General features: G+C 41.8%; 1 protein-coding gene across 23 annotated transcripts in view; it reads left to right on the top strand.

Annotated features, from left to right (window-relative positions):
- GLIS3 (GLIS family zinc finger 3) overlaps nt 1-14,455 on the top strand; it is a 622,522-nt gene that overhangs the window by 188,817 nt on the left and 419,250 nt on the right. For 20 of the 23 annotated variants that reach the window (XM_041729374.1, XM_041729434.1, XM_041729405.1 and 17 more), the window contains one exon: nt 482-968. The exons of 2 other annotated variants lie outside the window; for them this stretch is intronic. In XM_041729374.1, coding sequence (XP_041585308.1) covers nt 581-968 — 388 coding nt within the window. In that variant the 5' untranslated portion in view covers nt 482-580. Of the gene's footprint in view, nt 1-481; nt 969-11,305; nt 11,324-14,455 lie in introns of those variants that run through there. One more of the 23 variants, XM_041729525.1, reaches the window with a different exon arrangement.

Here is a 14,455-nt window from a genome sequence, read left to right as displayed (position 1 = left end):
AAATCAGAGAGTGGTTTAATATCCTCATAATTTCATTTAGAGGCCATATCTGCCTTTTGCTTGTTTACTGGAAACTTTGGAGCATTGGTCTCACAGCTCGCAAAGGTGATGCTTTGGACTTCCCAAGACTCACTGTAGCAAAAGTGAACTAGTATGGACAGATCTTCTAGGGAGCCAAATAAGTTTCATTTTGCAAGCTGGCACCAGTTGATTGGTTGTAGTTGCCAAGAGCACTGTATTGAGAAGGGCTCAGTGGCAAACAAAACAATACAGTGATCCATAATCCATGTCTACCATGAATGCAGGAGGGGAGAGTGCCTGCCAATGAACCATGTATTTGATGACCCTGCTTTACATAAAAGGCCGTTTTGCTAAGAGTGCTTCTTTTCTTCCTGATATGAATGCTACACAGGTTGAAAACTCACTGTGACTTAGTTTCATTTTTACTTTTAAAAATGCCTGTATTTATTTTTTTAAACAGGCTAATAACCCACACCATGGATAACTTATTGGACTTTGCCTGAAAGGAGTCATTAGTGCCATTGGATATTTGACCATCCTGGCCACAGGTTTTTTCAGAATGAATGGAAGGTCATGCAGCATGAGTCTCCACCGGACATCAGGAACCCCACAGGGGCCTGGGATGGTCAGTGGCCAACACATTCCTCCCATCCAAGCCCACTCTGGGACTCCTGGCCCCACGTCCTGTGGCAGCACAGCAAGCCCTGCCATCGGAAGCCTTGGTAACAGCCTCCATCTCAAGATGCCCTCGGGAGGAGGGATGGCTCCTCAGAGCAACATGGCCGAGAGCCCCCTCCATCTGCCCGCCTTGAGCCCCAGGAGACAAGTGCTCACCAATGGGAAGCCACGATACCAGGTCACCCAGGCTGGAGGCATGTCAGGGCCACACACTTTAAAGCCAAAGCAGCAGGAGTTTGGAAATCCTTTTCCTCCAAATCCTGGGAAAGGTAGGATTGTCTTTCTGGGATCTTTTCAAAGTGGAAACGATTTTTTTTCTCCTCTCCAGATCCTTCTCTGCCAGCAAATCTTATGGGAAAACACATGATTGAATGTAAGGGTCAAAGCTGATAGTCTCTTAATGATATGTAGCTTTCTTGGGACGGGGATGGATGTGTATTTGTGTGAGGGTAAGGAGACCACAGGGATAAATGTGGTACCTCATGGGGCTGTGGAACAGAGCGAAAGGTGAGAAAGATCAGACATAGGGAGTGAGGGTGGGTGGTGGTGGTGGAGGGCAGGAGCCAGTTTAGCAAGCCCCTAACCTCGGGATGCACAAAGGGACTGGATTCCCTGGGCCACAGAGCAGAGGGGCGGCCAGAGCCATCATGATGTGGGTTGGGTGCTAGAAGGAAAGTTTGGAAGGAAAAGGATAAGAAGGGGGAAGGTTTAACAGCCAATAGAGTGAGGAATTCATACATAGAAATGATAAAAAATTATTCCAAGAGCAAGACTCATAAAAGTTTTGTAGTTTAGCTGGTGACAAGAGGGAAGGAAGCCAGAAGAGAATAATGAAACGATGTATTTTGGGGCTTGTGAAGAACTAGAAAACTTGGTTAATTTGAAGTGCAGAGAGAACGTGCTTTTAGTTCAGTAATGTTTGAATAACATGTATTTTAAATTACGGAATTGTTAAAAAAATTACGGAATTGTTGGAGAATAACAAATTATTCGAATGACACACTCTATAGGAACTGATGTTGACGTAATGAGTGATGTTGCACATGAAATGTGTATTTGGGCTAGAAAAAAAAGAAAGAATATATATATCTCATGTGAAATATAGCTTGGTTACATAAAATAGCACAATTACATATACCGGTAGGTATTTTTAGCATTTGGTTTTAATTGTTTGTATTAGGTGGGTACACTACCAAATAAAATTGCCAGCACCTGGAATAGTCATTCACCCAGTTAACTCATAACTCACCCAGTTCAGGAGAATACTCATTTGTAGCAGATGAGTAACTAAAAAGTTGTTTTAGTGTCTTTGTATTCCTCTGTATGGTATAAATGGACAGGTTAAGAAAAAAACCCTAAATATGTACGTAGCTTTTTTCTTATTTTGGTTTAGGTTTGACTTTAGATTGTTTTATTTCTCACACCTATTGATATTTAGAACAAGCATAGGAAAAACTTTCCCTGGGGGTGCATCCAAAATCATTCGATCCTTGTCAGGTTGCTGCGTCAGCATGGTGAGCTACGTTCCTTGATGTCAGGCTCATGTGTTTGCGTTTTTAGGTGTGGAGGCCCAGTTTTTGAATCCTGGCTGACAATATTAATGCTGATAGTACTAACAGCTTCTATTTATTATGTCATAAATAAGCCTGTATCAGGTACTGTATTGGGTGCTTCCAACACAGAATCTCAGTTATTCCTCAAAACAGCCCTGGGTTGTATGGTACTGCTGATTAAGGGGCAAGGGAACTAATGTCTAGAAAGAACAAATAACTTCAGCATTGCCATTGGTAAGGAGTTTGGGGATGTTACTTTGATGGTGACCAGAAGTGGGTATAATTATATACATAGTTTAAAAAAATTATGCTTCCATTAAGTCAGGGATAGTGAACTCTGAGGGTTAATATATCTTGGAACTCTTGTAAAAATCAGTGCTGTCCCCCGATTCTCCTCTTCTCAACTTTCTGCCTCCTTGCTCAGCTTCTGAGCTCACAGTGCCTGTTCTGGATCTGCATGGTTGGGCCACACACGAGCATGGATTAGGGGTCGAGGGTAACTGTATTGTTATCTCTTCTGGCCTTGTAGCTTGGATACCACTCTGGATGGTGCCAACAGTGGCTGAATGTGTCTCTTTCAGGTCTTGGTTGACAGTTCCTAAGTTAAGCCAACAACAGGTTGAGAATGGTGATCTAGGACTCTTTGAACTTCATCCAATCATTTACTGATCAGATAATTATTGAGCATGTATTATAGGTGAGCCACTGTTCTGGGGATACACTAGCTAATAAAACATAGTCCTGGCCCTCAAGGAGTTAGGAAAATTTGACAAATAAGTGGGCAGTTAAGATATAGCACAGTTAGGGCTCTGGTAAGGATACACTGATGGCACTAGGGCAACATTTGGAGGGTTCCAGCCCCTGCTTGATAAGTGGATCTGGGAGGAGAGTAGGCTATCTAGGCAGACACCTGAGAGATGAGGAGCTAGCCTTACAAGCATGCAAATTGTATGTCTTGTGGAAGAGTATGTACAAGTGTGTGTGTGTGTGTGTGTGTGTGTGTGTGTGTGTGTGTGAGGGGGTTGACTGGAGCTTATTCTGGATAGAGGGAGAATCACCCTCAAAACCTGCCTGGGTGGCTCAGCCAGTTATATATCTGCCTTTGACTCAGATCATGATCTCAAGGTCCTGGAATCGAGTCCTACATCGGGCTCCCTGCTTGGCAGAGAGCCTGCTTCTCCCTCTCCCTCTGCTGCTCCCCCTTCTTGTGCTCTGTCTCTTTCTTTCTCTCTCTCTCTCTCTGCCAAATAAATAAATAAAATCTTAAAAAAAACCTGGAGGGGAGACATCATGTGTGTTTCATGAACTTCTGCCTGATTCCACATTGAGGGTATAGGGACTGTGGTAAGAGACAAGACTGGAGAGGACTAAGCAGAGGCCAGATAAAGGTTACAGATGAGATGCTTAGGAGTTGGGATCTATCTTGAATACACTGGTGAGCTGTGGAGGAGTTTCAAACTTGGGGATCATGTGATAGGATGATGTGATAAACTTGAGGTTGACATCTCTCCCTGAATTTGTCATTGTTTTCTCATGCATTACTGGCCGTGTCAGGACCCAGAGGGACAGGTACCAAAGAACCTGTGACTCTGTGGCTGTATTAGCTAGGGATCCAGAGAAACAGAACCAATAGGAAATATATCTATGCTGGAATCTATACCTGTACCTGTACCTATATCTGAATAGATTATGGAGGCTGAGAGTTTCCAAGATATGGAAGATATGGAGTCAGCAAGCTGAAGGCCCAGGAGAGGTTCTGGTTTAGTTCTAGTCTGAGTCTGAAGGCCTGGAACTAGGAGGGGTAATGGTATCCCCCCTTTCTTTTTTTTTTTTTTTTTTTTTTTTTTTAAATTTTTATTTATTTATGATAGTCACAGAGAGATAGAGAGAGAGGCAGAGACACAGGCAGAGGGAGAAGCAGGCTCCATGCACCGGGAGCCCGACGTGGGATTCGATCCCGGGTCTCCAGGATCGCGCCCTGGGCCAAAGGCAGGCGCCAAACCGCCGCGCCACCCAGGGATCCCGGTATCCCCCCTTTCTGAAGGATGGCAGGTTTGAGACCCAGGAAGAACCAAGGGTTCAGTTTGAGACCAAAGGCAGAAAAAAAGCCGATATCCCAGTTTGAAGGCAGTCAGTCAGGGAAGAATGCTTTCTTACTTAGCGGAAGATCAGCTTTTTATTCTATTCAGGCCTTCAGTTCATTGGGTGAGGCCTATCTACATTAGGAAGAGCAGACTGTTTTACTCAGTCTACTGATTTAATGTAAATCTCCTCTGAAAACACTCACAGAAACACCCAGAAATGATATTTGGCCAAATGTCTGGACACCTCACGAGCTACTCAAGTTGGCATATAAAACCAACTATCACAGTGGGGGTACCATTGCTTTGGGGCAAGCACAGTTTACAGGGTGGCCAAGAAAATACATTTTCTAAGCCTTGAGAGTGATTATACCATCTCTCAGAAATCCAGTGGAAGTGGGTATAGAGAATATGTCACTTAAGGATTGCCACACAGAAAATTTCTGACTTGAAAAATGGGAGAAATCTCCAGTGGGAACTTCATGAGAAATATAAATTTGATTGTAGTGTTTAAGTTACTTAATTAAGGATTGAGTTCTATTCAACTGAAAACTCAAAAAACAGTGGATTCCACATCATTGGAGCATAGTTCTCAAATAGTATACCAAGGGCATTGGAGAACCACAGCAAACTCCAGGGGAACCATGAGATATTTTTAATTTTGAAGGAAACAGAAGGATACATGGCATCCTTTGGACACCAGGCAAAGTACTAGCTTGAGGAGGTTCACAGTTTCAACATTAGACTGCACTCCATCCTTTTAGTGATGTCATATCTTTGCAAAGCTCCACTTTGCAGTAGTTGTGATGGAAAAGCTAGTACTCTGTATGCCAAAAGGTGGAAGCAACCCAAGTGTAGGCAGATGAATGGGTAAATAATATGTGTCTTTATAGCTACTGTTGAATATTATTCAGCCTTTAAAAAGGAAGGAAATTCTGACTCATGCTACAACATGGATGATCTTGAAGACATTGTGCTCAGTGAACTATGCCAGGCACAGAAGGACAGCTATTGTATGATTCCTCTTATGCAGCATTCCTAGAAGAGTGAAGTTGTAGAGGTGAAAAGTCAAATGGTGGGTGCTGTAGACTGAGGGAGGGGAGAATGGGAAGCTAAAGTTGGACGGGAATGGAGTTTCAGTTTGGGAAGATGGAATAGTTCTGGGGATGCATGGTGGTGACGGTTGCCGAGCAGTGTGGAGGTACTTCATATACACAGTAAAAATGGTTAAGATAGAGGACGCCTGGCTGGCTGGCAAATTTGGAGTGTGTGACTCTTGATCTCGGGGTCCTGAGTTCGAGCCCCATGTGGAGGGTAGAGATTACTTCAATAAATAAACTTTAAAATAAAAAAATTGGTTAATGTGGTAAATATTATGTTACGTGTATTTTATCACAATGATAAAGACGAGCAAGTACTGAATGAAAATCATTGTGGAATGGGAGCTGAAAGGGTAGCATCCAATCTAATTCCAAGAGCTGAAGTAGTAGAGGGCACAGGTTGGAATGCACCTCCCATCAGTAATAGCGGTTATTCAAGAATGAAATAAGAATACCTTTATTCTTAATTTATGTATACTATTTTTTTAAAACAGCTAATAGATTGTTAGTACATAAATACTATTAAGTTGTTGGCACCTAACTACTTAATAAAGGGTAGTGTTAGTTGTTCCTTTTGGCCTAGGGGCACCATGAAAAAATTAATGAGATGCTAAGAATGCCATGAACTGAGAACATTCAGAAACCTGTGTCCCAGGAGTTAATTTTTCTTATACATCCCTGGTGATGCTGCTGATGGTTAGAACCTCAGAGGTGTCAGGTCCACAATCATGGAACTTCCCTTCATCTTTTCCCCACTCCTGCTCCTGCTCTGGAGTCTGTCTTCTGAGAAGAGTGAAGGAGGAAGGCAGGACAAAAGGCCGAAGGACGAAAGGGACAACTCCCTCCAAATTGACCCCTTTTAATCGGCTTTCCCAGGAGCCCCACTCAAGTCTCCCTGGTTAGTCAATCATACACACCTTACTTCGTAAATAAAACTCATTCTTTGTTCCTGAGTTTACCTTTCTAAAAAAGTTAGATTTTATGTTATATTCTATTATATTTTAAATTACTTTTTAGCATTTGCTACCTTTTTCTCTCTCAAGGAAGCTGAACCACTTACAAGTAAGTTGCAGACATTCTGACATTTCACCCCCAAATTTCTAAGCAGATGTTTTTCATGTTGTACAACCAGGATAACAGGAATCTTAACCAAGGAATGATACAACAGTAGTGCTCAGTCATATCTTAAAATTTAATACATATTTAAATTCATATTCAGATTACTTTTTATATTATTTTATATTTTACGTTACTTTATCATATTATTTTTCCCCCTACTTATAACCCATATGTCCTCTGTAACTGTTCTTTTCTTTCGATTCAGGATCCAGTCAAGAATCCTTTATTACGGGGCACCTGGGTGGCTCTGTTGATTTAGTGTCCGACTCTTGATCTCAGCTCAGGTTTTGATCTAATGGTTGTGAGTTTGAGCACCATGTTGGGCTCCACACTGGGCATGGGGCCTACTTAAAAGAAAAAAAGAAGAATCCTGCATTACATTTGGTTGTCATGTCTCTTTAGTCTCCTTTTTTCCTAGGATGGCCCTCTACCCAGTCTTTTCTTGGTGTCTCATGACAAAATATGTTGATATTTTAGAGTTCAGGTTGATTATCTTGTCTCACAACTTGGTTCACCTAATCATTTCCTTATGATTAGGTTTGGGTGAAATGTTTGTAGCAGGAGTACCACATAGGTTACTTACGGCTTATATACTGGGAGCACTGGATACTCTTTTGTTCCAGTATTTGTGATGCTGCTTTTGATCATCTGGCTAAGGTGGTATCAGGATCTCTGCATTGGTGGACACTTTCCCTTTCAAAATTAATACAGATATCTTTGCAAAATTATGCAGATATCTTGCTCTCCATCAATGATGCTTGTGTGAATCAGTTACTGTATTATTAACTACATAATGGTGATTTTTCTGATTCCCGTATTCCTTCTGTATTTATTATTTGGTAATCTTCTGGAAAGAAGAACTTCTGTTTCTCCTTTTTTGAGAATTTCTATAGACCTCATGTATTCTTTTTAAAAAGCCACTGTGCCATAATTCATTACTATCACTGTTCTTTTTTGATACTCACATTGTCCCACATTTGGCAGGTGGGGGTCCCTTCAGGCCAGTTCCTGTATCTTTCTGATAGGTTCCCATCAGGCACTTCCTTGCTTTCACACATAAGGAGATGTTTCAGGCCCACTTGCACTTCCCTGCTCCAGACCTGGAATTGGCCTTTGCCCAAAAAGCTTGGATCTCTTTTAGTGGGAAATCTTTGGAAGACTGGAGGAAATCATGATTTTATTGACTCTGGGTGTCATTGCTTCTAGGCCCTGTGTGTGGACAGAATTAGAAAATCACTCAGAGGAAGGTAATGCGTTCTAGTTAAAATACAACGTGATGGCGTTCTTCCTCACACTTCCTCTTTGCACGTGTGTTGGTGGGATCCCTGGTTCTCAGCCAGGCCCGTATATTTGTTTATTGACTCCGTCCTACAATAAGGAGTGACTTTAGTTTGACATTTCTAAGGCAGTAGAGATTAGTTATTTTATTTATTATTTATTTATTTATTTATTTATTTATTTATTTATTTATAGATGATAAGATATCAGACTCTTCACTTTGTGCCTACCCTTTATCTCATTTTAGAAAAAAGAACCAAAGGGAGCCTTAATCCCCTCACCCCCCTTTAAAAAAGATTTTATTTATTTATTCATGAGAACCCATAGAGAGATAGAAAGGCAGAGACATAGGCAGAGGGAGAAGCAGGCTCCATGGAGGGAGCATGATGTGGGACTTGATCCTGGGACTCCAGGATCACGCTCTGGGCCGAAGGCAGGCCCTAAACTGCTGAGCCACCCAGGCATCCCAGAAGTTAGTTTTAAAAATAATTTCTTACTACGTGTAAATTTTTCATGTACTGAGATGAGAACTTTAGTGTTTACCTGTGCTGCCGAGTGAGTGTGGAGGGCATTCCACAGTTGGTAACTTCTTAGCCCTGCTAGGATTGGTGAGTACAGAATCTCAGTTATATTGTACTAATAATGGCATTTCTCTCTACTTCCTGTTCCACAGTTATGAATTGTAATTAGACTGGTAGAGATGCATTTTTCAAAGCATCTGGGAAATCAGTTTTATGATCCCCACGTTAAGCACATTTGACACAGCTATTTAAATATTTCAGACAATCCCACATTTGCAGCACCCGTAGGACTATATAACTGGGAAGACTTTCATTGTAAAGATTTTTTATTTTACTTTAGGGCATCTGACATTTTTTCTCTGGGCTCTACTGTCCTTGGAGACAAAGGGAATTAGTTATTAGTGCTTGGGGGTTATTTGTTATTGTTGGTCAGAAAAGGCAGAATAATATCAACAAAGGACACTACTAATTGGGATTAAAAACCTCTTTTGTATAACTTAAGGCTGGTGTCTTTTGTAAAGACGTGGTTTAAAAAAAATAACATATTGTGTGAACCTGGGAGGTCTAGAAACTAGTGTACTTTAAATAATACATCAGGTTTTATTTTGATATTTTTTACTCTTTGTGGTTTGCTAATTCAATTGGTTTTGACTTAGAGCTTGGGTTAGAGCTTGATTCCTCAGTGGGTCAGCTAGCTTCATATTTTCCCCTCACTGCCACATTATAAATTTGAAAACCCTGCCTCTGATTTAAAATGTTACTTTCCTATATCATTCCTTCACTTACGTTTATTTGTAGGCAGACAATGAAAAAAAATCTGCTAACACCAGCGAGTTAACTGGGTTGAATGTTGTCATGTCAGCACTGCAGCAAGCATAGCAATTGGGGTCTCGCACTTTTGGAGAGATGCAGTTGATATATTAGCTAATGAAAGTTGGGGCAAAATACTTGGTTACTTTTTTTTCCACTTCTGCTTTTTAATCATTTATATTTCCTTGCACTTCTAATGTGGCTTCCTGCAGAATTAGAGCAAATAAAGTTAATATTCCATAACAGGTTCCAAAAATAACCAAACCAGTCAGAGACCAAAGGCATTATCCCAGTTGAGGTAGCCAGAATTTTCATTTTGTCTTGCCAACAAGGCAGGTGAAACACAGTTGTTTACTTTTGTTTACTCTTTGGGCTCCACAGGCTACATTTTGTGTGGTTTATTGATACAGCATGTAAATCAAATTGATGATGGATTTCCAAGTATTACTGAATGGCAGGAATGGTTTGTTCCAGTTATAAAAGTGGTTTGTTAGTCTTCACAACATATCACCTTTAAAAGAATGTATTCCATTAGCATTCCCCATCCCCTAGACGTATGTCAGATACTGTGGGACAGCATGCTGGAATGTACCATCCACTAATCACCTGTAGCATTTTCTTAAACTGTTAAATAACAACAGCTTTGGACTCACACCGAGCTTTGTAGGTCATAAAATTGCATGTTGATGGTCTCCTATGATTTGATCAGAGGTTCCATCCCAAGAGGCTGGGCAAATGTGATTGGCCCCATTTTAGGGATTGAGAGACTGAGGCTCAGTTTGCTGGAGGTCTCATTCTCCATGTGCTGTGTGCTTTGTGGGTTGACTCTGAGTGAGACTCCACAGTCTGAGAGCTCCTGTTATAGGAGTTCTGAGAAACCTTGTACCTTCTCTCCCTTAGAGTTTACGGTTGCTGCCATTCCAGAATGAGTGTGCCTGTAAAACTGTCTACTGTTCAGCTGCTGTCTCTCCATCCACAAACTGAAGAAACGGGCCCTTTGCTCCTGTTTTGGAAAACTGTACTGGACAATTTCCAATAACAGGCCTTTCTGAGCAGGTGTGGCATGTCTACCTGGGGAGGAATCAGGCTGTCTTACACAAAGACCACCCGAGTGACATCAGAATGTGCAGGAGTAGCTTTGCACGTCTCTGGTCTCTGTTTATGATGTCTTTAGACCCGGGCAAGAGGATAGGATGAATGTGAATAGATTCACTATTTCTGATCCATCAAGTTTTAAGGATACAATGGATGATGACTTGTATTTAATGCCTGTTTTTATGGCTGCCTTATTTGAATAATGAAGGAAATAGAAGGCCTTTAATTGGCTCTGACATAATAAACAAGTTAAAAAATAAGATTTGTTCTGTAGAAGCTTACTAGTCAAGGCTAGGCTGAGGCCAGCAACATTAGGATCCTTGGGGAGCCAGTGAGAAATGCACAGTCTCAGGGCCACCCCAGGCTGACCTATTCAGGTCATGTTGTTTAACAAGATCCCCGGCACAAGGCCAGTTTCATGGCCATGTGAGCAGTGACTATGCTCAGAAGGAGTGCCCTGTGCTTGGGGTTTAATGCTCTGTGATTGTTGTCTTGATCTTCTTACTGATTTTATCTTCAAATCTGTGTATTGTAAGTGAAATCTGATGGGCCCCTGCAGTATGTGTTGGGTGCTTGGGGTCTCAGTTTATCTGTGATCCCCTCATCCTGCTAGGGTAGCTCCTAGCTCCTCTGTCCCAGCCCAGTATCTACTGCTGTCCTCTGCCTCCAGTGGGGACCTGGGCATGAGTGTGAGGAGGTCAGGGTTGGGTGCATGTGCTCTGTGAGTCCAGAGCACATGGGAGGCTCTGGGCACCTTTGAGGGTCTGTACTTACCCTATGAGTATCCCTGTGTGGAAGGAGCCCAGGGGTAAATAGCAAATTAAAACAAAACAAAACAAAACAAAACAAAAAACCATCATGACCCATCATGAGGGAGACCAGAGAAGAATGGAAAATGATTTTTTCCTGCTTTTTGACCAAGGGACCCAACATTTGCATTTGGATTGATCCCTGCAAATATGTAGCTGACTTTGTAAATGCAGACTGAAATTTGAGAAGCACTGGTGTCTGAGGAAGAGGGTGGACTCTGGATTCAGAAGACCCACACTCCCGTTCAAGTGTTGCTGGTATGTGATCTTCCCTGCCTTGGTTTCTTCGTGTATGAAATGGGGAGGGTGTAATGTTTTATCCCTTTTTCCAAATGGGCAGGGTCCAGGTGAAGGGGAGACCTGGCTACATGTTCTTGAGTAGGAGTGTATACAGGGTGTTTCTCATCTTTGGCTTTGGCTTCATGATGCTGATGAGCAGAGCTGAACATTATTGGTGGAGGTAGGGGGCAGGGCTCCAAATGGAAAAGAAGACTTCAAACTGGTCTTCAAATCCATGTTAGTGGGTAGAAAGTGAGGGTCAAGATGCTGAGGCAGGCAAGTTCTGGGGATCTTGGGTAGAGAGAGGGCGAGCTTCAGAGAACTTGTGAGCTAATGCAGTGGCTTTCCAGGTGGCCACCCAGTTATGTAGCCATGGCAGATGATGCACATGACATGGTAGAGCAGAAAATGGTGTTTGTTTTTTAAATTAGATGGCAAATGTGAGAGTACATTTTATACTGTCAAATGCCAGAGGTGTGTCAAGTACTATTGCTCCCTGATTGTAAGTCAGCACAGTGCGGTGTGGGTCTCCATAAACCTCAGCAACTGCTGCTGAGCAAGATGGTCCTGTCCTGTTACTCCATTCATGTGACCTGTCCCTTGCAGTAAAGACTTACAGTGAGTCATAACTCCCAAGTCTGGGCAGTATGGAAAGCTACTTGCTCTGTAGATATGGAACCCTGAATGCTCTCTATTTTCAGTTTGCTTCAAAGGTAAGACAGAAAAAATTTAAATTATAATAAACCACAGTAAACAGACATGGTTGTGAAATAACAAATTTTAAAAGCTTATCTTTCACTGAGAGATTTTACTTTAGGGTGATCCTATAATTTATTATCCAAACCAGGACACTTTCAAGAGTGAAATGGGGCCCTATTAATAATTATGCCCAGGACTATCCTGGATGAATTGAAATGTAGGGCCACCCTACATTTAGGGAAAAGTTTAATTGCATTTAGATTCAGAATCTTACCCTGCTGTTTTAAGGTAAAGTTGTCTAACTGACTTGACAATATTAGACCCATAGAAGTTAATAGCAAAATTTTTTTCTTGGGGCCGTTGAGTGATTATTAGTATATTATTAAGTAGTATACATTTGTTCCTGGTTATTCCAGGGTTGGAAATAAACAAGCTAGCACTTTCTATTTATTACCGTTCTTAGCTTTACATAACTTATTTTAATCCTTCCAAACCTTATGAAGTATTTCCTTGAAAACGTAAGAAAAGAGAGGCTTAGAAAAAACAAGAGACTTGACCAACAACATGTGGGGATTTTAACCTATGTCTCATTGACTTACTTCAGAGCCCAGCATACTTCTGTAGGACATTGTTCTGTAGGACATTGTTTTGTCTTTTGGTATGGGATTTGGTGGAAAAACTAGGTTCTTGGCAGTTGAGAATGATATCCTGAAAGACACAGAGTATGGCTACCGTAATTATTACTATGTGTGATGATGTTGTGTCTGGTATATATATTTATTTTGAAAAGTACAATGAGTTGAAGCAGAAAAACCACTGACACATTGTTGCAGGTGCTTGTGTCACTTTGTGTTAAAAGTGTCCCTCCTCAGTTGCTTAAGACAGTGAGTGGCTTTGGCAGCAATCAGGTAGAGAATGTGATGTAAAAAAGAAAGATACAGTAATGGCTAACTTTGGAGCCCTTCCTCTGGGCCAGCTGCTGCATTAAACAGAGCTACTGGGCTACACAACTAGGATGCTATCTGGAAGGCCTTCCATGATGGCCCTGGAGCTCAGAATTCCCTTAATTCTCCTAATGACCCCATGTGTCTTTAGATCATGAAACTAAGGCTTAGAGAGATGAAGTAACTTGGCAGCAGTCACATGGCTAGTATGTGGTAAAGCTGGAAAGGGAATGCAGTTTCTGTCTGACCCTGGGGTCTCGTGTCTTAACGGTCCTGCTGCTGTGTTCTGTCAGAATGTGGCAGGGAGCCAAGCTAGAGATGGGGACTTTCTGCTGCAGGAACACTGGTTCACCAAGTACCTTATTCAAGACTCTTTGGGTTGTAGGTAACTGTAACCCACTGTGCTAATTTATGTAAAATGGAATTTGTTATAAGGAGTCAAGAGTGTTTCATGGTGCCCCAGGACAGGATGGACAACCAGATCTTTTGAAGGACTGTAAGGACAAGATACTTTCCTATGCGTTTTCTCCATAGGCAATATGATCTTTTATTTCTGCTTTTCTGGTACACATCACTTCATTTTTCTCCCTACAAATTGCTTTTCTCTTTTTCTTAGTATCTGTATCTGTATTAGGGTTCTGTGGCGAAACAATAGGATATTTATTTATGCGTGTGTGTGTGTGTGTGTGTGTGAGTGTATATACATATATGCATATGATACTTATATAAGATTTATTATCAGGAGTTGGCTTATTTGTTTATACGGTGGGAAATCCCAACACCTGCAGTTGTCAAGCTGGAGACCCAGGACGGCCCATGGTTTAGTTCTATTCTGAGTCCAAAGGCCTGAGAACCAGGAATGCTGATGGTATAAGTCCAGTGCAAAAACCGACAGGCTTGAGACCCAGAAAGAGCCGATATTTCAGTTTGACTCTGAAGGCCAGAAAAGATTGACATCCTACCTCTAGGTAGCCAGGCAGGAAAAGTTCCCCTTTCCTTGGGGCGGGGGGGGGGTGCATTTTCAGGCTTTCAACTGATTGGATGAGGTCCATCCATTCTGGGGAGGACACTCTGCTTAACTGAGTCTACCTGTTCAGAATATTAATGTCATTCAGAAACACCCTCACAGAAATTCCCAGAGTAATGTTTGACCAAATATCTGGATACCCTGTGGCTCAATCAAGTTGACACACAAAATTAACCATCACAGTATCCATGGCTTCAACATGGTTCTGTTCGCCAGGCCTAAGCATGTAATGTACTCAGAACTTCTGTGCTACAAGTCAACTGGGTGTAGTGTCCCTCTATCCGATTTTCACATTCTTTGGAAAGAGTCTGATTGGTCCAATGTGTGTCAGATCCAGTTCATCCCATTAAGGTGTGAGGGTGGAACCTCATAGAATAAACATGAGTCTTACCTCTCAGAAAAGGGCAGTGTGGATTGGGTGACACCTGGGACTTAGTGCCC

The sequence above is a fragment of the Vulpes lagopus genome, chromosome 2, assembly GCF_018345385.1.
Source record: "Vulpes lagopus strain Blue_001 chromosome 2, ASM1834538v1, whole genome shotgun sequence".
Classification (NCBI taxonomy): Eukaryota; Metazoa; Chordata; class Mammalia; order Carnivora; family Canidae; genus Vulpes; species Vulpes lagopus.
The sequence above is the reverse complement of the archived record's forward strand: the minus strand, read 5'-3'. Positions and strand labels throughout refer to the sequence as shown.